This window comes from Lepisosteus oculatus, chromosome 3 (genome assembly GCF_040954835.1).
Source record: "Lepisosteus oculatus isolate fLepOcu1 chromosome 3, fLepOcu1.hap2, whole genome shotgun sequence".
Lineage (NCBI taxonomy): Eukaryota > Metazoa > Chordata > Actinopteri > Semionotiformes > Lepisosteidae > Lepisosteus > Lepisosteus oculatus.
In genome coordinates this window covers 10,042,560-10,067,430 of record NC_090698.1, presented here as the reverse complement: position 1 = coordinate 10,067,430, position 24,871 = coordinate 10,042,560, and the positions used below count along the sequence as shown (strand labels likewise).

The window sequence follows — 24,871 nt, the reverse complement described above, 5'->3', positions numbered from 1 at the left end:
TGAAAGCTTGTTTTATAAACTACTCCAAAGTGGCATAGGGGGCAAAGTGTACGACATCATTAAATCAATGTATTCTGTCTCTCTCTCTGTTCCTGCCTGCCTGTCTCTCTCTCTCAGTCTCCCGCCCCTCTCTGTTCCTGCCTGCCTGTCTCTCTCTCAGTCTCTCACCCCTCTCTGTTCCTCTGCCTGTTTCTCTCTTAGTCTCCTGTTCCTCCTGCCTGTCTCTCTCTCAGTCCTGCCCCTCTCTGTTCCTCCCTTCCTGTCTTTCTGTTCCTCCCTGTCTGTCTTTCTGTTTCTCCCTGCCTGTCTTTCTGTTCCTCCCTGCCTGTCTCTCTCTGCCTCCTGCCCCTCTTCCCTCTTCCCTCCTCACTGTGCTTGCCTGCGGTCGCCATGGTGAGAGGAATCGAAGTGCTTGCTGGGAGTGAGTGCTGCCCTGACAGGGACCAGAGAGACAGGCTGAGGGTGCTGTTTCAAGGGGCAGAGGGGCAGATGGAATCATGAAGCACAGCGAGGAGAGAGGAGAGGGTAAAAGATAAAGACAGAGAGCGATATGACTATCTGTCCTTTTTGTGGGGGTGTATCGTGAAAATGAATCTGTTCTAGGAGGACCTGTCTGACTTGTTCCAGTGAAACTTGTGACCTTGAACCTAAATTTGAGAAACAGAGTTGAGCCAAGCCTCTGTGTCTGGTCCGGACTGCTCAGTGCTTCCACTGAGCCAGTCTCATGGTGATGACTGTTGTGATGTCTGTAAATGAGCAATAATGTTTTTACTGTAAATGATTGGTTAATTACAGTGCCTTGCGAAAGTATTTGGCCCCCTTGAACTTTTCAACCTTTTGCCACATTTCAGGCTTCAAACATAAAGATATACATTTTTTATTTTATGTGAAGAATCACCAACAAGTGGGACACAATTGTGAAGTGGAACGAAATCTATTGGATTTTTGAAACTTTTTTAACTAATAAAAAAATGAAAAGTGGGGCGTGCAAAATTATTCGGCCCCCTTGCGTTAATACTTTGTAGAGCCACCTTTTGCTGCGATTACAGCTGCAAGTCGCTTGGGGTATGTCTCTATCAGTTTTGCACATCGAGAGACTGAAATTCTTGCCCATTCTTCCTTGCAAAACAGCTCGAGCTCAGTGAGGTTGGATGGAGAGCGTTTGTGAACAGCAGTTTTCAGTTCTTTCCACAGATTCTCGATTGGATTCAGGTCTGGACTTTGACTTGGCCATTCAAACACCTGGATATGTTTATTTGTGAACCATTCCTTTGTAGATTTTGCTGTATGTTTGGGATCATTGTCTTGTTGGAAGATAAATCTCCGTCCCAGTTTCAGGTCTTTTGCAGACTCCAACAGGTTTTCATCCAGAATGGTCCTGTATTTGGCTGCATCCATCTTCCCCTCAATTTTAACCATCTTCCCTGTCCCTGCTGAAGAAAAGCAGGCCCAAACCATGATGCTGCCACCACCATGTTTGACAGTGGGGATGGTGTGTTGAGGGTGATGAGCTGTGTTGCTTTTACGCCAAACATATCGTTTTGCATTGTGGCCAAAAAGTTCGATTTTGGTTTCATCTGACCAGAGCACCTTCTTCCACATGTTTGGGGTGTCTCCCAGGTGGCTTGTGGCAAACTTTAGATGAGACTTTTTATGGATATCTTTGAGAAATGGCTTTCTTCTTGCCACTCTTCCATAAAGGCCAGATTTGTGCAGTGTAAGACTGATTGTTGTCCTATGGACAGACTCTCCCACCTCAGCTGTAGTTCTCTGCAGTTCATCCAGAGTGATCATGGGCCTCTTGGCTGCATCTCTGATCAGTCTTCTCCTTGTCTCAGCTGAAAGTTTAGAGGGACGGCCAGGTCTTGGTAGATTTGCAGTGGTCTGATACTCCTTCCATTTCAAGATGATCGCTTGCACAGTGCTCCTTGGGATGTTTGAAGCTTGGGAAATCTTTTTGTATCCAAATCCGGCTTTAAACTTCTCCACAACAGTATTACGGACCTGCCTGGTGTGTTCCTTGGTCTTCATGATGCTCTCTGCGCTTTCAACAGAACCTTGAGACTATCACAGAGCAGGTGCATTTATACAGAGACTTGATTACACACAGGTGGATTCTATTTATCACCATCAGTCATTTAGGACAACATTGGATCATTCAGAGATCCTCGCTGAACTTCTGGAGTGAGTTTGCTGCACTGAAAGTAAAGGGGCCGAATAATTTTGCACGCCCCACTTTTCATTTTTTTATTAGTTAAAAAAGTTTCAAAAATCCAATAGATTTCGTTCCACTTCACAATTGTGTCCCACTTGTTGGTGATTCTTCACATAAAATAAAAAAATTTATATCTTTATGTTTGAAGCCTGAAATGTGGCAAAAGGTTGAAAAGTTCAAGGGGGCCGAATACTTTCGCAAGGCACTGTATTTTTGCTTTGGCAAGCATTTGATAGAAATATAATAGAATTTGGTAGTGACATAAGGAGGAGTGCTTTACCACTTCACATCCTGACACACTGACACATTGTACAGCAAGCAATCACAGAACCACTTAGTTACTCAATTAATTAATCAGGATTAGCATCCTTTTTCTGACAGATCTGTCATCTCTCAGTAAAGTAGAACAGTGTACAACAGGAGCTACAGTCCCAATACAGTCCTGTTACAATAAGAGCTACAGTCCCAGTACAGGAGGACAGTCCTGTTACAATAGGAGCTACAGTCCCAGTACAGGAGAACAGTCCTGTTACAATAGGGGCTACAGTCCCAGTACAGGAGAACAGTCCTGTTACAATAGGAGCTACAGTCCCAGTACAGAAGAACAGTCCTGTTACAATAGGAGCTACAGTCCCAGTACAGGAGAACAGTCCTGTTACAATAGGGGCTACAGTCCCAGTACAGGAGAACAGTCCTGTTACAATAGGAGCTACAGTCCAGTACAGGAGGACAGTCCTGTTACAATAGGGGCTACAGTCCAGTACAGGAGGACAGTCCTGTTACAGCAACTGTTAATACTACAACACTATTGCTGCTCATGCTTCAACTCCCACACTATAACATGTTGGAGAGGAGAAAGATACTGTGTTATTTAATACGGAGAAGAGGTTACTATGGTCCTTAATATTGGAGGAGAGGAGTGTCTGTGGTCCTTAAAAACCTCACACATAACTACACGCCCTCAAACCTCACCACAACTTCCTCAGAGTTTACCATGCTTTTACCACCGGTTCCCTGTTTACTGTGCCTGTCACACGGACCCTGGTCCCAGAACGGCAGCTCCGAAGAACACAGTGTACTCCGTAATCAAAACAGCCCCGCGTTGTCTCCTGGGACGCTTTGACTGAAGGATAATAATAGTCATTAAAAACCTCACGCGCGAGCGGTGACACCTGCAGAAACCCCAGGGACACCGCCAGCCCGGGAGGGGCGTGTCCTGCCACGCCCATCTACGCAGACCCCACCCCTGTCCTCGGTGAGTGGTCGGGATCGGTTGTCTATCACAACGTGGAGCCGATCAGAAAGCGAGAGGGTGGACGGGGGCGGGAGGCAGGCTGTAAGTAGTGAGAACAAGGTGTCCTGTAGTCGTACTTTGACTTCTGAAAGAAACAGGTGTGGCGACAGATCTATTGGAAACGATCCGTCAAAACTTCAAGACCAGAACATTACTCAATTTAATTGTTTTCACCGAAGAACAGTAGGATGTTTTTCGAAGCGGAGTCGGGTCAGTCACTCAAGGTGCTGGCTGCTATAGGCGCTGTCACGGTGACGTTTCAGCTTTTGAAATTGTCTTGGGGTGTCTGGTGCGGTTTCCGTAGTTATGTCTTGTCAGCCTACTGGAAAACCGATCTAAAAATTTATGGACAATGGGCAGGTGAGTCAAAAATGCATTTCTTACTATTAAAAAAAGACCAGAGTGCAGTTATTTTTTCAGAAGGCTTGGCGCTCGCACGGAATTGTAGTTTGTTGAAGTTCAGGTGAATTAATTCGCCCAGTAGGGACCAGTGACCAGGAGCCGGAGAGACCCAGACCGAGAGAGGGAGAATGATCCTACCCTGGTCAGGAAGTGCCGGTCTGCCAGGGATCGGTTCTGCGGTGCTTTGGTGGAGATGTTATTGAGCGCTGACTGTAGACACTAAACGGCTGGAAAAGCAAGGTGTTTGGTGTCAAAGGTTTTAATGGTTAAAAAGAAATTGCTGGTTTCGGACAAAAGTCCATCTTCAGATCCACAGAAAGCGATACAGCGCCTGTGCGGTGAATCTGGTGCTCAAAAGCTCTCCGTGCATGAATCAAATCAAATCAAATCAAATCAAAGATTATTTCTCAAATGCACAACAATACAGCGTGCAGCAGTAGTTGCTGGCAATGAAATGTCTTTTTCTGCGAGCTCACAAAAATTACAAGAATCACAAAAATCACAAAAATTAACAAAAACACAAAAAATCACAAAATTGAGGTTACATTTTTGAAATGGAATAAAACTCAATGTGAGTAGAGCTGTTATGTGTCCATGGTGTGTGCAATATATACATGTAGTGCAGTTATGGTGAATATAGTGAGAATTGTGTGTCCATGTAGCCATTACAGTGATTTGCTAAAGAGCTGCAGGTTGGCTGTTGAGCAGTCTTACTGCCTGGAGGCAGAAGCTGTTCCGTAGTCTGTTGGACTTGGACCGAATGCTTCGGTACCGTTAACCGGACGGTAGGAGGGAAAACAGTTTGTGACTGTTGTCTCTATCAGAGTAGTTCAAGTACAGTAGGGGCTGCGTCAGCATGTGTAGGCTGCAACGGAACACGTACAGGTTTATTCCACGCAGAAAAGAGAAGAAAGGAAACTACGTTCCGGCTGTGGACCCTTCTTCGGGTGTGATGCCTCTATTACGTACGAACAGATTCTGATTTTTTTACCACACTTTACTACACTTCACTGTGCTTTTATCCCTTTTCACTGTTCTTTACTGTACTATACTGTATTTTACTGCGATTTCACTGTACTTAACCGTGGTTTTACCCTAACTTTACTGTACTTACTGCAGTTTACTGTGATTGTACACTGATTTCACTGTGGTTTACTACACTTTACTATGGAACAAGTAAAGAGAAGGAAGGAAACACAACGTTTTGGCTGTGCAGTCTTCTTCGGGTGTCTCCTTTCTCCTCTCAGCGTGGAATAAACCTTCTCTTGTTCCTCCTTCCGGTCACTTGTTCCTTTGCAGCCAGTGCATGCTGACACAGCTACTTGAACTACACTCTACTATGCCTTTATCCGGGCGTCACTGTTCTTGTTGCATTATAGTGTATTTTTGCTGTGATTTCACTGTAATTAACGGTGCTTTTCCCCCGATTTCACTGTGCCGTACTGCGCTTTACCAGAGCCTCTGTGCTCTGCTGGCGGTGTGATTTGGCTTGGGGACTGAACCTTTCTCACACCTCTCTAGTTGTCTGAGCAGCGGGTGACGTTTCTTGCTTCTGCTTTGGCACCAGAGCTGCTCCACTAATGAGCCACCAGAGTGCTTAGAGATGGTGGACGAAGCTGCCGAGACACCGGGGGATTCTGGGCAGGGTGAGGACAGCCTGTAGAGAAGGATTGTTGCTCCTTCTCAAGAAACCGTGGGGAGGCAGTGGGCCAGAACACGGCGGTGCTCTTGTCCTGCAGTAACATGGTCTTCCAGCCCCGGCCTCCGGCCTGGATTCTAACTGCCTCCAGGAACGAGAAACACTCGTTTGAGTTGAGTTGAGTTGAGTTGAGGCTTGGTTTTGCCGCAGCCAGTTCAATTAATTTTTAACCTTTAAGGTTAATCTTTTAACCTTAATCGTTAAAAATAAAACTTGACTTAAACAGCCGGTGTTGCTGCTGTCACCTGTTTGCTAGCAGTTCGGCACGCTAAACAGGACACGCTAAACAGGACACGCTAAACAGGACACGCTAAACAGGACACGTTAACAGGACACTCTTAAAGGAACAGAGGGAGAAGGTGCTCAGGCCCAGGAGAAAATACAGCTTTTACAAACCCGCTGAGGACAGAACCTCTCACTGTAACTCCCTGACCCACTGAGGACAGAACCTCTCACAGAGACTCCTGGACCATGTGCTGTGACTCCTGGACCCGCCTGGTACAGAACCGCTCACTGTGACTCCTGGACCCTTCCAGTACAGAACCATGTGCTGTGACTCATGGACCCACCCGGAACAGAACCGCTCACTGTGACTCCTGGACCCGTCCAGTACAGAACCATGTGCTGTGACTCCTGGACCCGCCCGGTACAGAACCGCTCACTGTGACTCCTGGACCCGTCCAGTACAGAACCATGTGCTGTGACTCCTGGACCCGTCCAGTATAGAACCGCTCACTGTGACTCCTGGACCCGCCTGGTACAGAACCGCTCACTGTGACTCCTGGACTCGTCCAGTATAGAACCACTCACTGTGACTCCTGGACCCGCCTGGTACAGAACCGCTCACTGTGACTCCTGAACCTGTCCAGTACAGAACCATATGCTGTGACTCCTGGACCCACCTGGTACAGAACCGCTCACTGTGATTCCCAGACCCGTATGGGGTGAGAATGAGGAGGGTGGAGCCAGTCCCCTCACTGAGCGCAGAGAGCCCCATTGGACGCGCAGGAGAGTGAGAGACGATTGGAGGAGATGGTCACGTCTTGCACTGACATCACTGCCGGCCCGGCCTGCAGGAGCCTCTGAGAGAACACAAGAACAGGCCATGAGACCCGTCCTGCGTGTTAGTAGTGAATTAATCCCAGGACCCCACCGGCTGTTTCTGGAATGAAGCCAGAGTATTGGGTTCAACAACATGGCTGGGCGTCTTGTTCCCCGCTCCCACCACCCTTTGTGTAAAGAAGTGCCTCTGAACATGAATGTGCTGCACATGCAGGATAAAGGAGCTGAGACTCTTCAGCCTGGAACGTGGGGGACTGTAAGGGGGTGATTCAGGTGATTTAAAGATTACATTATTAATTTACACAGGAAAGTAACCTACGCAACGTGACTGGATTTGGTGCCGAGTGGAAAAGGCTGTCAGACGAAAGTCAATTCACAACTCGACCCTCATCTTTCACAGCAAACGCTCGTGCACAACCTGACCTTTGACATCGCGCCCTCTCGGGCTGACCCGGGGTCACGGGGGAGTGGGGGCATGTGCGCATGCGGAGCGGTCGGTCAGCTGGGCCTCGTCTTCTTTAGCCTCCTTCTGTCGGATCTTCTGAGGAGAAATACTACAGTTGTGAGTGTAAACGATTCGCGGTCCCAGTGGGTTGTAAAAACACTGGAGTTGCGGTTTCACTGACTGACGTCACGGAGATAAAACGGGCGTGAACTCCGCGTGATGTATGGAAAAAACTGAGCTTACTGTGTGCTGACTCCTAAATGCCTATGGCAGCGTATTGATTTGTGTGCTTTTTCTGTTACCTTACATTTTTTAATACCTTTTTTTCCTTGTTCTTACTATTTGATGTTCAATGAAAGTTTGAAAACAAAGAGAGAACGCACTCCGCTCGCGAGCCGGGCCCGTGACTGGCGTGCACGCGCGCCGCCGCTGCCCGAGAGGGATCGCGCGGGACAGGACGAGGGGCGAGGCTGGAGACAGACGGAGAGAGAGATTTTATATAGAAATAGTTTAATATGTGAATATTTCATGATTGTGTCTTGATTGTAAATGCCTGTGGATTTTTGTTTTGTGTTAATTGTATTTGTTTTGCTTTGGCAACACTGATTTTACTCGCTGGTCATGCCAAGAAAGCGCCTTGAATTGAACTGAGAGAGATAAGAGAGACGAGTACAGAGCGGAGGGCTGGAGAGGGAGGGAGATAGGAGGCAGAAAAAAGAGGATCTAAAGATAGAGAGGGCATGAAAAGTACTTTCTTCTGACTGGTGAGACAACAATGCCTCTTATTATATATCTTGGTTGTTAATAATAATAATATAATCATCATCAAGTTATTATGCTGAGTGTCTGTAAATGTTTAACTAATGTGATTCATGAGTCATGCCAATAGCAGTCTTTCAGTTTGCACTTCAGAGATTAGTCGGAGAGTGAGAAAGGGAGAGGGGTGAATACTCTTTGTGAGATCTGATAAACAAGAGTTTATGTTTCTACTTTGTTCTTGCATGTGACAGCTCGCAAGTGAGAGTGAAAACAGCAACCAAAACTCCTATCGCCCTGCTGAGCCAAGAGCTGAGCCCAAAACAGAGCCCCCTGAGCCAGCTGGTCCTGAGGCTCACTGACCTGAGACACCGGCACCAGCCAGCCTCAGGACAGCACTGCTAGAGCACCACAACTCAGACTCAACCACATCACAGCACAGACCAAACAGCAATATCTCACACACTGGGACACACACACACAAACACAACATAAACTGGAATGCTTAAGAACCCTAAACAGACAATATACACTAGCCGAATATTTGACCAACATAAGAAAAAGCAAAGAGAAACGGACCCTGACGAAGTACAGGCTCAGTGACCACAGCCTGGCCATAGAAACTGGGCAACACAGGCAGACCTGGCTGCCCAGAGAGGACAGGCTGTGCTCCCACTGCCAGTGGGAAGAAATAGAGACAGAGGTGCACTTCCTACTGCACTGTGACAGATACTCTGGGATTAGAGAAACATTCTTCCCTAAATTCAGAAATCTAGTCCCAGAGTTCCCACACCTGCCAGAATCACAACAGGTCCCAGTCCTACTGGGAGAGGGAGGAGGGAACTCAGTTGAACTGGCAGCCCAGTATGTGATCTCCTGTCACAGCCTGAGGAACAGGGAGCCTGTCTCCCAATAATGCTCAATATGTTTATAGTATATGTAAATATTTTATGATATGTCTCTGTTGTAGATGTCTGTAATATGTCTGTAGATTTTATTTTACTTTTATTTGTTGTTTTGTTTCATGTGAATTTTATTATTTTTATTTGCTTTGGCAACACTGATTGTACCCATCGGTCATGCTAATAAAGCCCCTTGAATTGAATTGACTGTGAGATTGAGTGTCTGAGTGTGTGACTATGAGAGTATGTGACTGTGAGATTGAGAGTGTCTGAGTGCGTGAGACTGAGAGTGTCTGTGTGAGATTGAGGGTGTCTGACTGTGTGAGATAGAGAGTGTCTGTGTGAGAAAGAGAGTTCTGACTGTGAGATAGAGAGCCTGACTGAGATAGAGTCTGAGTGTGTGACTATGAGAGTACGTGACTGTGAGTGTCTGACTGTGTGAGATAGAGGGTGTCTGACTGTGAGATTGAGAGTGCGTGACTGTGTGAGATTGAGAGTGTCTGACTGTGTGAATGCCATGAGAGTGGGATTTTCCCAGAGGTTAGAGTCTGGCCTGTGAGATTGGGATTGTCCTGGAGGTTAGAGCACAAACCGTGCCAGTGGGATTTTCCCGGAACAGCAGGAGCCTCCAGGGCTGTACTGCTCCAATGATAATCCTGTTCCTGCTGTTGTTGTTGTTGTTTGGCAGTGGTAACCGGAGCAACCTCGGGGATAGGGAAGGCCTACGCCATCGAGGTGAGCATCCCCTTCACCAAGACAACAAGAGCAAGCGCTGAGGATAAACTGAGAGAGACAGACACTGAGAGAGACACTGAGACAGACAGAGAGATAGGCTGACAGACACTTTTGTCCCTGCCTGCCTGGCTGTTTCTGTGTGTGTGTTTCTGTGTTTGTGTATCCATGTCTTTATGTGTATCCGTGTGTTTAGCCATGTCTCAGTCTTTGGCATGATCTGTTCCAGATATGAATCACAGTGAAGGTGGGAATGTGGAATTCAGTTTGGCAGTGACTTGAGTGTGAATGTCGGTGTGGGAACCGGAGTGAGCTTGAACTGTGCTGTGTTTTGGTCAGCTTGCCAGAAGGGGTCTGGACCTGGTTCTGATCAGCAGGTCGGAAAAGAAGCTAATGGCCGTGGCAGCACACATAGGTGAGGGGGGCTGGGGGAGAGAGGGGGTGATGGGGAGACAGAAGGAGGGGAGGGAAGGGGGGATGATGGGGAGACGGAGGGAGGGGAGGGGGGGGATGATGGGGGGATGGAGGGAGGGATGATGGGGGGATGATGAGGGGAGGGGGGGATGATGAGGGGATGAAGGGAGGGGAGGGGGGGATGATGAGGGGATGGAGGGAGGGGAGGGGGGATGATGCGGAGACAGGGAGGGGAGGGGAGGGGAGGGGGGGGATGATGGGGGGATGGAGGGAGGGGGGGATGATGGGGAGACGGAGGGAAAGGGAGGGAGGGATGATGGGGGGATGATGCGGAGACAGGGAGGGGAGGGGGGGATGATGGGGGGATGGAGGGAGGGGAGGGAAGATGGGGTGATGAGGGGAGGGGGGGTGATGAGGGGATGAAGGGAGGGGAGGGAAGATGGGGGGATGAGGGGAGGGGGGGGGGGATGGAGGGAGGGAAGATGGGGAAGATGGGGATGATGGGGATGATGGGGAGACGGAGGGAAAGGAGGGGGGGATGATGAGGGGATGGAGGGAGATGGGTGAAGGAGTGTGGGAGTGGGAAGGGGATAGAAGGACCTGTCTGTCTTTCAGAGGCCCAGTTTGGCCGACAGACACGCGTCATCCAGGCAGACTTCACTGAGGGGGCCCCCATCTACCCTGGAATAAGTGAGCAACTGACTGGGCTGGAGATCGGCATCCTGGGTCAGTACTCAACCCTGCTGCTGCTGCTGATCACACCTGACTGTACTGTAGACACTGCTAGAGCCACTGCTGTCCCTCTCCTCTCACACTCCCCCTGAATTCACCAGCGCACACACACACTGTCACACCTGACTGTACTGGAGACACTGCTAGAGCCACTGCTGTCCCTCTCCTCTCACACTCCCCCTGAATTCACCAGCACACACACACACTGTCACACCTGACTGTACTGTAGACACTGCTAGAGCCACTGCTGTCCCTCTCCTCTCACGCTCCCCCTGAGATAAATTTGCTTCTCTTTAAATATCCCTCCCTATCTCATAGTGAACAACGTTGGGATGAATTATGCTGGAATGCTGGTTCACTTCTTGGATGTTCCCAATCCTGAACAGGTAAGTCCTGCTCACAGTATCGGGGGCACTTTAGAGTGCGCAATGCTGGGTGACTCTATTACTGTGCTCTCTGTCTCTGTGTGACTCTCTGTTCAGTGTTACTGACTCTCCACTGTTTTCTTGCAGAGAATAAGTGATGTCATCAGCTGCAACATCTTGTCAGTCACACAGGTGAGTCCTGTCTGTGTAATTCTGTCTCCCTGCCTGCGACTGGATTTCTCTGTGTCTGACTGTCTCACTGTATAATTCCTGACTGATCCCCTGTCTCTCTCTGTCAGCCTGCCATCATGGTTGCCTCTCTGACTGCCTTTCTGTCTTTCTGCAGATGACCAGAATCATTCTTCCACAGATGGTTGAGAGGTACTTTAAGGAATCATATATTTCTATGCAAGAATAAATATCTGAACTTTGGTCATGTAGAAGAGGTCTGGCCAGCCAGAACAAGACGTGTTTCTGTCTTTCACTGTGTCCACACAGAGGTCGAGGTTTGATCATTAACCTCTCATCAGAAGCAGCTTCTGAGCCCCAGCCAATGCTCACACTCTACTCCGCCACCAAGGTGAGGCGCTGTACACACCTTCTCACCCCAGAGTGACAGAGTGTTAATGGACTGTAGTGTCCAGTGTGTCTGTATTAACCCATCTCTCTCTCAGTGCAGTGTTAATGTACTGTAGTGTCCAGTGTGTCTGTATTAACCCCTCTCTCTCAGTGCAGTGTTAATGGACTGTAGTGTTCAGTGTGTCTGTATTAACCCCTCTCTCTCAGTGCAGTGTTAATGTACTGTAGTGTCCAGTGTTTCTGTATTAACCTCTCTCTCTCTCAGTGCAGTGTTAATGTACTGTAGTGTCCAGTGTGTCTGTATTAACCCCTCTCTCTCTCTCAGTGCAGTGTTAATGTACTGTAGTGTCCAGTGTGTCTGTATTAACCCCTCTCTCTCAGTGCAGTGTTAATGGACTGTAGTGTCCAGTGTGTCTGTATGAACCCCTCTCTCTCTCAGTGCAGTGTTAATGGACTGTAGTGTCCAGTGTGTCTGTATTAACCTCTCTCTCTCAGTGCAGTGTTAATGTATTGTACTGTCTTGTTACAGATCTTCATTACCTATTTCTCCAGGGGTCTGAATGCAGAATACAGGTCTCGTGGTATTACAGTGCAGGTGAGCCATCACACAGGAGTCACAGTACAGACCCTCATCTCTTTCTGCTGTATTTGCCTCCCTGCATAGGTTTAATAAGAATAATTGTAATGATTTATTTTATATGGCACCTTTTATCATGCACTGTGTCAGGACAGTGTACAATACAACAGAGACAGTTTTTCACAAATCCATAGAGTAAATTAAACAGTGGGGCGAGTTTTAAGACAGGGTTTGAAATTACAGAGTGATGAGATATTTAAAGAGCTGAGAGATTGTTTCACAGTGTTGGAGCCACTGGAAAGACAGCTTGATTTTCTAGGCTCTCACTGCATCACAGAATCTCCTCTACATTTCAAACTCCGTAACTCTCCCAGAGTCCTCTCGTGTCTCCCAGTCCAGAGCCCAGAATCCGCTAGGCTCTCCTAGGATTGTTCAGTGCCTCCCATAGTTCCCCAGTATCTTGAGGTCTCTCAGGGTCTTTTTGAGTTTCCCAGCATCTCCCAGGTCACTCAGAGTGTCCCAGGTCACTCAGAGTGTCCTAGTCTCTCCCAGGTCAGTCAGAGTGTCCCGGCGTCTCCCAGGTCACTCAGTGTCCCAGGTCCTAGTCTCTCCCAGGTCAGTCAGAGTGTCCCGGCCTCTCCCAGGGCATTCTGAGTGTCCCATGTCGCCCAGGGTGTTCCTGTGTCTCCCGGGGTGTCCCAGTGCTTGGGGCCTCTCAGTAGGGGGTGCAGGAGGGCCAGAGTGTGAAGAGCAGGGGGCTGTGGGGGCTCATGGGGGACCAGGGCCCTGATGGAGTGTCTTCAGGTGGATTCTGAAATCCACTGGGAGCCTGTGCTGGGAAGAAGAACCTGAGATATCAGAGAAACGTGGAAAAAAACTAAAGCAGTTCAATAGCCTTTAGGAAATAGAGGGTTCTGGAGGGGGGGAGACCGGAGCAGCAGTGTGTGGGCAAGGCCTCTGTGTGTGACCCTCCACCTGTCCTCCTCTCCCTCTTTCCCTGCTGCCAGTGTGTTGCCCCCTTCATGGTCTCCACCAACATGACCCACAACATGCCGCCCAGCATGCTGGTGAAGGACGCGGGCGATTTTGCACGGGAGGCGCTCAGCACAGTGGGGCACAGCACCTTCACCAGCGGCTGCCTGTCTCACGCCCTGCAGGTAAGACTTAGCAAACAGTAAGACGCTACCAGTGTGTCTGTTGTAACCCCCCTCTCTCTCTCAGTGCAGTGTTAATGTACAGTAGTGTCCAGTGTGTCTGTATTAACCCCTCTCTCTCTCAGTGCAGTGTTAATGTACTGTAGTGTCCAGTGTGTCTGTATTAACCCCTCTCTCTCTCAGTGCAGTGTTAATGTACAGTAGTGTCCAGTGTGTCTGTATTAACCCCTCTCTCTCAGTGCAGTGTTAATGTACTGTAGTGTCCAGTGTGTCTGTATTAACCCCTCTCTCTCAGCGCAGTGGTAATGTACAGTAGTATCCAGTGTGTCTGTATTAACCCCTCTCTCTCAGTGCAGTGTTAATGGACTGTAGTGTCCAGTGTGTCTGTATTAACCCCTCTCTCTCAGCGCAGTGTTAATGGACTGTAGTGTCCAGTGTGTCTGTATTAACCCCTCTCTCACTCAGCGTAGTGTTAATGGACTGTAGTGTCCAGTGTGTCTGTATTAACCCCTCTCTCTCAGCGCAGTGTTAATGGACTGTAGTGTCCAGTGTGTCTGTATTAACCCCTCTCTCTCTCAGTGCAGTGTTAATGTACTGTAGTGTCCAGTGTGTCTGTATTAACCCCTCTCTCTCAGTGCAGTGTTAATGGACTGTAGTGTCCAGTGTGTCTGTATTAACCCCTCTCTCTCAGTGCAGTGTTAATGGACTGTAGTGTCCAGTGTGTCTGTATTAACCCCTCTCTCTCCCTGCAGCACATCGCTCTGTCCATCTTCTTCCCTGGATGGTACCGGCTGTCCAGCCTGTGCATGAGACTGACGGAGAGCTACGCCAGCAGCACGCGGCAGTCGATCGAGGAGATGATGGTTCAAGCAGCTAAGAAAGAGGAGTGATGGAGGGAGTGCAGGAGGCCGGCTGGAGCCTTGGGGTGAGACTGGCTCACCTGCACGAGTTCTGCAAGGGCATCGCGATCGCGGCAGGATAGTGGGGAGGGGCTGAGGGGGTTCGGGGGGGTTTGGGTTCAGTGCCCAGATGGCTGACTCCAGGAGCTGCACTCGGGTCGCTCCGGTCGATGCCCTTCTGTATGAATGCTCTCCCAGCCTGCCACTGGGAGTGAGGATGAGCTCTGTGTTCGAGATCACGGTGCTGGGATGTGAGGCCAGTCGGAGCAGTCCTGATCCTGCAGGACTGGTGTGTCTTTTGGGTGTCCCTCCTTTTCTGCTCTTATCAGCTTCAGCTGCGTGGGGGAGAGTTGGGGAGCCCAACACTAGGAGCCCCCCCCCCCAGGACAAGCAGAAGACACCTTCAAACTTTCGACCAGCCTGGACTGAGTCGTGACTAGGTGGTCGGATGCCAGGGTAGTCCTGGCTTACTGTGCAATAGCACCGCCCTGGTGGCGGGCTGGTGGTCTAGGAGGCCCTGCTTTATGAGGTCTGGATCTGCCCAGTGCAAGAGACCAAATCCTTACAAATATTCCGCTAGAGGTGTGCACTGAGATTAATAAACTCAATAAACTATCCTCAAGAGCGGTGCTTTTTAATGAAGCTTAGGATCTTCATCAATTCATCAGTTTCCCTTTGGGATCAATAAAGTCTTATCTATCTCTCTCTAGTTATTAGTGCTGCACACGCCCAGTCTGGGAGCCTCAACTGTGTTTCTTACGCTTCGGCCCTCTTCCTCGAACCCTGTGACTGCACACAGGGGAGAGTGACTCCTGCTAAGCCCCGCCCACCCTGCTGCCCCTCAAGCCAATCACAGGCTGAAACACATCACAGGTTCCTCCACCCTTTCCCAGAGGATCAGCGCGGATTGGAGGACAGTGGTGTCCCTCACCAACTGCCCTGTGTGCCTGCACATGTCCAGGTGGGGGCGCCGCACCACTTAGAGCTCTTACTGTCTATCCCAGTCTATCGTCTCTGGTGCTCAGGCAGGGTTGCCACTGCTTGGGAAATCCCAGTCACACGAGTTGTTTCCCCCGGGGGGGGGTGTCTGAACTTTGATCTGATGTATGGTGTGGTGGTGGTGGTGATGGAAATAAGGATGTAAGCTCTTCCAGCTGGGATAAGAAACGACACCACTAGACTGGTAAGTATAGGGAAGAGCAGACAGCTGGATGGAATGACTCAGCGCTGGGCTGGTGGGAGGAGTGAACAGCAGAAGAGAGCAGGGGAGGAAGACCAACAAGACGGAAGACACCAGGGGGGAGAGTAATGTTTGACATCACATGAACACTCATCACTATCAGATCTGTAGCCGCTCTAAAGCCACTTGTTTTAGCTAATCCGCATTTTCATCAGAAGAGGAGTCATGAACAAAAAAAAAAATCAGTTTTTCTTTAATTTGTTTTGGACATTTTACACTGCTAGATGACAAAAAAAACAATTCCTTTATTCTTAAAATCTGTGTGTCTAAATCATTATCGGTTGATGGTGAATCTTTTAAAAATCCTTGAAGACATTTTTTTGTCTTGCATTTGTTTTCCTCATGTACAAACAGTGGAAGCTGGTATTATCACTATGTTGTGTGCCATTAAAAAAACTGTTTCAGTAACCTGTGCTGGAGAAAAGGACACTATTTCCTCCAGAAATACATTAGCAAGGTGGGAGACGCAATAATCCAAGTCACAGCTTCATAGAGAACTGGTGTACTATGCTGTCTGTTGGGGGTTTGACCTTGTATTTGGATTTCTCATTTTCAGGGAGGAGTTTGGTGCAAATTGAATGTTGGAAACATTTGTATATCACAATATTTGGTGAATCCTGCCTGCTCAAACTGTCCACGTGGGTGCTATCAATTAGCCTCATTTTTCACAGACCATACTAGATTTTAACAAATTACCATTACAGGAACTCCTATCTGATCTCTCTCAAACTATACATATTTCTGAGCAGACCCAGAAGGTGTTTGTTTGAATCCACTTTTCTGCATGAAAATGCATGCACGGGCTCCTGTTCTGGACATTGATTTCATGTGCAGCTGACATTGGATTTGTCCACTTGAAATTGGACATGTGGGCTGGATCCTTTTCTTGCTGAAATATCCAATTTCAGCGTCTTGGCAGAGGGAACAATCAAACCAGGCCAACACCCCTCGGTAAATGTTGTAGCTCATGATTTGTCAACAATTCCCAACCAGGGCTCCAGAATCCACATCCCAGACCAGACATAGATCCTGTCCTTTTGCACACCAGGCAGAACTCCGACAGGCCGAAAAGCTCTTTCCAGTGGGGTGTTCTTGTGATGTGGACGCCACTAAACTGCTTTTTCCCAGCATCTTTATTCTGAAGGAGCAAGTGTGTGTGTCAGAGATCTCTGTCTGCCGCCGTCGGAGATTCTGTTTCTTCCCTGAACCCCCGGACTTCCCCACAGGGTGGCCATGTCACCAGTAACCATGCCTCTCTTAACAGCAGACCCAAAGGAGAGTTAGTAATAATAATGATTGCTTACACTTATATAACGCTTTTCTGGACACTCCTGGATGATGCGACAGCAGCCATACTGCACCAGTACACTCCCCATACACCTGCTATCAGTGGGGAGGAGAGCAGAGTGATGAAGCCAGTTCATAGATGGGGATTATTAGAAGGCCATGATTGGTAAGGGCCAATGGGAAACTTGGCCAGGGTTACACCCCCTACTCTTTTCGAGAAATGCCCTGGGAATTTTAATGACCACAGAGAGTGAGGAGAGAGCCTCGGTTTTACGTCTCATCAGGACAACACCTGTTTACAGTATAGTGTCCCCGTCACTATACCGGGGCATTAGGACCCACATGGACCACATGGTGAGCGCCCCCTGCTGGCCCCACTAACACCTCTTCCAGCAGCAGCCTTAGCTTTCCCAGAAGGCCTCCCATCCAGGTATTGACCAGGCTCACGCCTGCTTAGCTTTAGTGGGCTGCCAGCTGGGAGTTGCAGGGTGATATGGCTGCTGGCTAAGCAGTTGAGTTGGAGCTTCTTTTATAGCCGTTTCCCAGCTGCTCTAGATGAGCAGTTTGCTCCAACAGTACTACTGGCCTCATCTGAATGCTTTTACCTGCACTGTACAGCGTAGTAGATTATTCATGCAGTAGTAATATCTCACATGCTGCACAGCCCTCTTCTGTATAATATATAATAGAAAACACACTGCAGACATAACAGGAATCTGAAAACCTGTCGAAGGTGTTGTGAAACAGAGATGACGTGTATCACACAAGACAAAACACAAAACAGAGCAGGCACAAACACTGCAGGACCCAGAAGTGTGAGCGGTGCATTGTTTTAAATTCAGGTGTGAAAGAGTCTTCTACAGTGTGAAATGCACAGTTAAGCACTGACTGGATTAAACCCTCGCACAGTCAGCAGGCGTCTGTACACCAGTGAAGAACTGAGGACGAGGAAGCCCCCCCATGTACATGAGATGGCAAAACGCCCTATGTCAGGTTTTCACTCCTGTTACCCCTGAGCCTGTGCAGCTCCTGTGCTCAGTCCTGGGTGTCCAACGTAAAGAGGAGCCCCAGATCATGTACTGAGACTCGAAGTCCTGATCCAGAAAGAAGAGCTGTACATCACCATTGCACAGAGCAATAAGAGTAATTGTACCACAACTGGGTTTCTCTGTGTCTGTCTTAATATTTCCTGCCCGATTCCGTCTCTCTCAGTGCAGTGTTAATGTACAGTAGTGTCCAGTGTGTCTGTATTAACCCCTCTCTCTCAGTGCAGTGTTAATGTGCTGTGGTGTCCAGTGTGTCTGTATTAACCCCTCTCTCAGTGCAGTGTTAATGGACTGTAGTGTCCAGTGTGTCTGTATTAACCCCTCTCTCTCAGTGCAGTGTTAATGGACTGTAGTGTCCAGTGTGTCTGTATTAACCCCTCTCTCTCAGTGCAGTGTTAATGTGCTGTAGTGTCCAGTGTGTCTGTATTAACCCCTCTCTCAGTGCAGTGTTAATGGACTGTAGTGTCCAGTGTGTCTGTATTAACCCCTCTCTCTCAGTGCAGTGTTAATGGACTGTAGTGTCCAGTGTGTCTGTATTAACCCCTCTCTCAGTGCAGTGTTAATGGACTGTAGTGTCCAGTGTGTCTGTATTAACCCCTCTCTCTCAGTGCAGTGTTAATGGACTGTAGTGTCCAGTGTGTCTGTATTAACCCCTCTCTCTCAGTGCAGTGTTAATGTGCTGTAGTGTCCAGTGTGTCTGTATTAACCCCTCTCTCAGTGCAGTGTTAATGGACTGTAGTGTCCAGTGTGTCTGTATTAACCCCTCTCTCTCAGTGCAGTGTTAATGGACTGTAGTGTCCAGTGTGTCTGTATTAACCCCTCTCTCTCAGTGCAGTGTTAATGGACTGTAGTGTCCAGTGTGTCTGTATTAACCCCTCTCTCTCTCTCAGTGCAGTGTTAATGTGCTGTAGTGTCCAGTGTGTCTGTATTAACCCCTCTCTCAGTGCAGTGTTAATGGACTGTAGTGTCCAGTGTGTCTGTATTAACCCCCCTCTCTCTCTCAGTGCAGTGTTAATGTACTGTAGTATCCAGTGTGCTGTTGTAATCCATGTGTATATGCATTGTTAGAACCATGGTGTTTTAAGAGTTATGTGTATATAAAAAAACAATCAAACATTTTGAACATATATATTTTTCATTTTTCTGCATAAATATCTTAAGACTGGTGCGTCCATTTAACACAATCGTTAAAGTATCCCCTCCAAATAAAATCAAAGAACTAAAAACAATTACATTAAAAAAGATTTCTTTTTTACTACAAAGTTTTTTTCTGGTTTTAAAAAAGAAAGGATATCAACTTTCACCTTTGACCTCTGTCCTGGCTCACAACAGAACATCAAAAAAGATTTTTTTTAAAATAAAGAAAACAGAAAACGCCATATATCCATTCACATAAGATTGTAAACTTACAAAATATCAAGCTTAATTTGTATTAATATATATATCTATGTCATTATCTCTTTTCTCTTTTCATTACAGCAGTTTGCAGAGATCATTTCGAAATCCATCATTTACATTCAACACTGGCCAGGCCTGAGCTCCACGGCTCCCACCGGGCGCACAAGACGGCACAGACAGGCAGACAAGAGTTACCCCAAATCGGAAAAAAAAAACACATCACAAATTCCAAGACCTTTCCCAGCTTAGGGCAGGGACTGGGTCCGATTCCATCCCAGCCAGGCCAGTTTCCTTTCTTCCTCTAAGGTCTTGGGCTCCAGTAAGCTTCAGCTAGTTTGCAGAGCGATTGACAACTGGTGAACGGCCCTGTGCAATGTCACTCGGCTGGGGGTATAAAAGAATCTTATTGCTCTGGCTCCAGGTCGGTGCAACGCCCGCCCAGCTCTGGATTTCATTGCTTATTTGAGTTAATTCATTACAGTAGATAATAATCTGAAGCCACTATTATGCTGGTGGCGGACAAGGTCCTGTCACCTGCAGGACTTCAGCACTGCCGGGACTGAACTTGCTCATCACTGCCCTGGGCGTCCCAGACTATGAGAAGGGCGAACTGCTCTTTCACACGACCTCAGGATCAGATTCAAGGAATTGATTCAAGCCTGGGACCCGAAGAGCTTCTTTCGAATATAAGACAGGCCCATCTTGTCTGCCTGTCCATCGGTCCATCCCTCGCCACCCCCCCACCCCCCCCTCGCCACAGCACGGAAGAGCTGGAGCTGATCCAGTCGGATTGCATCCGCCCCCTCTCCCAGGGAAAACTCGGGAAGAAGCGACATCACTCTATGTCCCCGTGTAGAACGAGCTCTTCACGCCAAAGCAGAGACAGGGCACTCAGTTACCGTATATACCTCCGTGTGGCCTGCACCCCCCACCCCACCCCAAAACCTTTGTGCTTGTTATTTTGTAAAAAAAAAACCACAAATCTCTCGTTAAAAAACAATACTTCACTTCTTTTTAAAAATATCTGCAGTGTCTCTCTCTGTGCATGAGCGCCGGGCCTCTGCCGCTGCTGGCCTGGCCAGTCTCTGATTGTCCTTCCTCATGGCCCTGCTGAGTAACGCTGATTAACGGCTGATGGGCCGGTGCCGCCCACAGACAGCGCAGCGACAGCAGAGGACCCAGTCAGGGCCGGGGGCAGGAGAGGCTGCCCCCTGCACAGCCGCCCAGTCTCTCCCAGTCAAATCCAACCGCCACTTCCACCCTGTCCGTAATCCGTCACTATTCCATTCTGGAATTAAGGCTAATTTATTCCTGGACTCTTACTGTATACGGGGGCAATATATACACATATATACACTCAAACATCTGCAAAAAAAAGTACAGTGCTTTTCCAGAGTGTTGGGTGTGACTCCTGTCAAAGCTCGAGACTGGGAACAATCACATGGTTTTGGAACCAGCAGGCTGTGTTACCGGCGTTAGCAGACTTCCTTCTTTCTGGACACACTACAGGTCACAAGGTCAGGAGACAGGAGCTCCTGAAGGAACTCAGGGCATTGGCTTCAGCAGCATGGTGGGGTAACATGCCTCACGCTCCCACCACTCTTTGTGTAAATGAGCACATCTATGTGGGGAGGGGGGGGGGGGGGGGTCTCATCCCGCATTGCACTGTGTGCTGTACGTTGCAGAGAAAGGCAGCAACGACACAAAAACACAATCCCTGCCGGGGGACCACAGCGCTGTCCCTGTGGCTTGTCAGCGCCGCCAGCGGGCGGGGGGTAGGTGAAGTTCTTGCCCAGCACGAGGGTCGCAGTGGGGAGCCCCCACTGCATTGAGTGGGCAGGGAATTTCAAACTGGGACCCAAACGAGGAGGAACATTTTTAAAACAAAATGACCGAGTGGCTGTCCTGCGCTCTGCCTGCCCCATACCATGGATTCTGGTTATCAGAGCAGAGCAGAAGTGCAAATTTAGTTTACAATCTGTTCGGTGTTTTAGAAACATATAGGCACCTCTCTGTGTATCTAGTCTACTGTTCTAGTGCATTTCTTCAGATCTAAGGCTTTATAAATTCAAATCCATAGATATGTACAAACATTATCTCATTTCTTTTCTAATAAATCAAATCGGAGTCTTCTTTTCGACGCAGGTATATACGGTATCCTGAACTTTGGTCTGGAACATAATTTTTCTTTTTGATGCAGGCTCTCGTTTGACCATTCTTTAAAACATATTAATTACAGGGTAAAGGGTAATCTTTCCTCTCACGTACAAAGAGAGAACAGTAAACAGGCTTTACAGAACTGACTGCACTGTGATCTTGATTAGTTAATAACAGATTATAACCAAACGTCCACTGACAGAGACAGACCAGTCTGAATCACTCCAGACTTTACTTGATCTTGATTAGTTATTAACAGATTATAACCAAACTCCAACTGCCAAGGACAGGGCAGTCTGAGTCACTCCAGACTTGACTGCAGAGGACTGTGCTGATTTACTGTGAGCTTGGAAGTTGTTACAGCTTATAATCAGACTCCCACTGACAGTGACAGAGCAGTCTGATTCACTCCAGACTTTACAGTGGTCTTGATAAGTTATTAACAGATTATAACAAGCCTTCCACCGACAGTGACAGTGCAGTCTGGGTCATTCCAGACTTTAATGCACAGCATAGTACTGACTTTACTTTCAACTTGATTAGTTCTGTTTTCTGTGAGTGTAGGCTATGTTTAACAGACTGGAATCAGACCCCACTGACACTCATATTTCAAAGCAGTCTGAACTTCTCCTTTACCAGCTTCTTGCCAGATTTAAATAACTAAATGAACGATTGCTCCATCTTCAGTTTCTGGCAATACCAATGCTTTTAAATTTAACAATATACAACAAAGAGTTTTTCTAAGAGAAAGCACTATTTACACAAGTGTTTGTTTATGAGCGGGGCAAAATTAATTATTCCCCATTTTGCTCAGTTTTGCCGTCTCTGCCCCTCCCCCAAATCACCTCACCACAACAAGCCCCTCACCCAACACATCTCCTGAAATTTGTAGTGTTTTAAGCAACTATTTACAGTATTTTACAACCTGTAGGCCTGCCAGGTGAGGGGGGACTACAGGTACCAGAAGTCCCTGCAACAGAAGTTGAAAGGAAACAGAAATGTGGGAGGAGTCTCAGAAAGAACACTCTGACCGGGCCACCAAACCAGAAAGGGCTTGGGGTTCAGAGAGACAGACAGACAGAGGGCAGAGGGAGAAGGAGACAGGCAGAGAGCAGTGCAGAGGGCAGAGGGAGAAGGAGACAGGCAGAGAGAAGTGGAGACAGAGAGAGAAACAGAGGGAGAAGGAGACAGGCAGAGAGCAGTGCAGACAGAGAGAGAAACAGAGGGAGAAGGAGACAGGCAGAGAGCAGTGCAGACAGAGAGACAGACAGGCAGAGAGCAGTGCAGACAGAGAGAGAAACAGAGGGAGAAGGAGACAGGCAGAGAGCAGTGCAGACAGGCAGAGGGGGAAGAGAGAAAAGTGACACGATGGGGGAGGAACAGAGAAGGGAGCACAGGACAGAGAAAGAAAGTGTTGGGAGGAAGAGAGACAGGAACACCTGGAAGAGTGGGGTCCCTCTCCTCTTCCATCCCCCCTCCTCCAACAGAGCAGACAGCCACCCCAAAAACTGGAAATCAACACCAAGCAAAAACAGAAACCCCAGCTGACAGCAATATTAATAACAGCAAGCAGACCAAACCGCCTGAAAATCAGATAAAAAAATAACAGCCGACACCGCATTCAAATTCCTTTAGGAAGAAAAAAGCAAAATGTAAAAATATATTCGGGGGCAGAGCGAGAGATAGTTAGGGAGCAATTGCAACAGGAGAAGGCAGAGCAAAATGAAACCACATCTAAGTAAAGATAGTTTAAATACAAAAAATACAGCTTTGACTCAATATGTTTAAATGTTACTCTATGAATTGGGAATGAAGCAAACTGGAATCGCTTTCGGTTTTGGACTGAACCACCCTTAATGGTTATTACTGCTCCTCAACCCACTTATCTCCCTACAAAAAAAGAAAAAAATACTGACCAGCCGGTCAAGCAAGAGACCGAGAGACGGCACACCTCCTCAGCCAGTTATTTACAGCAGCGCAGGTACACTCCCTACCACAGGGGGGCGACAGAGAGAACAGCTGGACCTGCCCTCTCCTTCCTGAGCTCTGAGACACAACAGTTTCACTCACCGGGACATCCTATGCTGCATTCTGACAGCCTGTCCTGGGTCTTCCATCGATACAATTAATCAATTAATTGTGTCAGTTTTTACAGGATGTCAACTCTTTGTGTCGATCGTCCAATTAAGACAACAATTAGCAAATCTGTTGTATAGTTCAGGAATGAAAGTCCAGAATTATCCAGTCTGTCTGCAGCTCTTGGTGCTCTCAACTGCCTGCGTCCCCCTCACACTCTCACTATTTTACAAACAAATTGGGGATCCCCCCCGTAGGACACACAAAGAGAAATCTTGAACACCCCCCATCCCCCCCGTCACCCAAACCCCATCCCTGCCTCCATGTCTGAGCCAGAGTCTGTACGGGACCCTGCTGGCAGGCCGTCAGGCAGGCAGGCAGACAGACAGGGACAGACGGCCGTGTCCGTTCACCAGTTCATGATGCAGTTCCTGTTCAGGGTCATGAAGTAAACCTGGCTGCTGCCTCCAGAGCGCACTGAGGCAAAGAACACCTGCAGACAGAGGGACAAGGGGAGGGACAGACGACAGAGGGGGACAAGGAGAGAGACAGAGAGGGACAAGGAGAGAGACAAGAGAGACGGAGGGGCACAAGGAGATAGACAAGAGAGACAGAGGGGCACAAGGAGGGACAGAAGGGGACAAGGAGAAAGAGAGACAAAAAGGGACAGAAGGGGACAAGGACAAGGAGAAAGAGGAGAGACAGAAGGAGACAAGGAAAAAGAGAGACAGAAGGGGATAAGGAGAGAGACAAGAAGAGAGACAAGGAGGACAAGGAGAGACAGAGGGGGACAGTGAAGAGGGGGACAAGCAGAGGAAGAATCAGATGGTTAAAGGAATCCATTTAATAACAGTGATAAAGCTGGCACTTCAGCGGAAACAGCTTTAAAGCCTGAGTAAAGCACATTAACATTTCAGCTGAGCTAAAACCAGCACGAAGGGATTCAACAATTGAGTAAAACACAACGTTTCAGCTGCAGTAAAGTCATCATCAAGGGATATAACCCCTGAGCAAAGTACATTAACGTTTCAGCTACAGGAAAGATAAGATAAGATAATTGACCATATACAATTTCTTGCAATAGGAATTTGTCTTTTCGCATACCCTTCCTCTTCCTCTCCATGAGACACACAGGCACACAGACAGGGAGAGAGAAGCTTGGGGTCAGAGCGCAGGGTCAGCCATTTATACAGCCCCCCGGAGCAGTTAGGGTTAAGGGCCTTGCTCAGGGGCCCAACAGAGTAGGATTCCTCTGCCGGCTGCGGGATTTGAACCGGCAACCTTCCAGCCACAGGCGCAGATCCTGAGCCACAGAGCCACCACTCTGCCCTGTACCATGCCATACCAGCATTAAGGTACATAACCGAGTAAAGCAAACCTTTTCAGCGTTTGTAAAGACAGCGTGAAGGTATAAAATGCTTGAGTATTATCACACTTCAT

The 24,871-nt window shown here is 48.1% G+C and overlaps 2 protein-coding genes and 1 long non-coding RNA gene across 10 annotated transcripts in view; 2 read left to right on the top strand and 1 right to left on the bottom strand.

Annotated features, from left to right (window-relative positions):
* The first annotated feature begins 3,559 nt into the window (after positions 1-3,559).
* Positions 3,560-20,221, top strand: hsd20b2 (hydroxysteroid (20-beta) dehydrogenase 2). 2 transcript variants are annotated; one of them, XM_069186728.1, is made up of 12 exons: positions 3,560-3,869; positions 9,464-9,510; positions 9,847-9,922; positions 10,537-10,647; positions 10,972-11,039; positions 11,166-11,210; positions 11,365-11,399; positions 11,517-11,598; positions 12,127-12,192; positions 13,182-13,331; positions 14,081-14,253; positions 19,280-20,221. In XM_069186728.1, exons 1-11 carry the CDS (start codon positions 3,698-3,700, stop codon positions 14,216-14,218), a joined length of 990 nt encoding a protein of 329 aa, XP_069042829.1. In that variant the 5' UTR covers positions 3,560-3,697; the 3' UTR covers positions 14,219-14,253; positions 19,280-20,221. The 2 variants fall into 2 exon arrangements, with proteins under 2 accessions (XP_069042829.1, XP_069042828.1); XM_069186727.1 differs by lacking the exon at positions 19,280-20,221 and adding an exon at positions 14,938-15,875 and having other exon boundaries at positions 3,561-3,869.
* Positions 3,878-8,978, top strand: LOC138235373 (uncharacterized). Its single transcript, XR_011188105.1, has 2 exons — positions 3,878-7,234; positions 7,477-8,978. It is a non-coding gene; the product is annotated as an uncharacterized lncRNA (long non-coding RNA).
* mink1 (misshapen-like kinase 1) overlaps positions 18,915-24,871 on the bottom strand; it is a 38,937-nt gene continuing 32,980 nt past the window's right edge. For all 7 annotated transcript variants that reach the window (XM_069186719.1, XM_069186721.1, XM_069186720.1 and 4 more), the window contains one exon: positions 18,915-23,924. In XM_069186719.1, the coding sequence (XP_069042820.1) occupies positions 23,841-23,924 (84 nt within the window). In that variant the 3' untranslated portion in view covers positions 18,915-23,840. The remainder of the gene's footprint in view (positions 23,925-24,871) is intronic.

Excerpts from the sequence above, each read along its gene's own strand:
- hsd20b2 (XM_069186728.1), top strand. The coding sequence starts at position 3,698 with ATGTTTTTCGAAGCGGAGTCGGGTCAGTCACTCAAGGTGCTGGCTGCT. Across the intron at positions 10,648-10,971 it reads GCTGGAGATCGGCATCCTGG|TGAACAACGTTGGGATGAAT; the intron begins GTCAGTACTCAA and ends CCTATCTCATAG. Across the intron at positions 11,599-12,126 it reads CACTCTACTCCGCCACCAAG|ATCTTCATTACCTATTTCTC; the intron begins GTGAGGCGCTGT and ends GTCTTGTTACAG.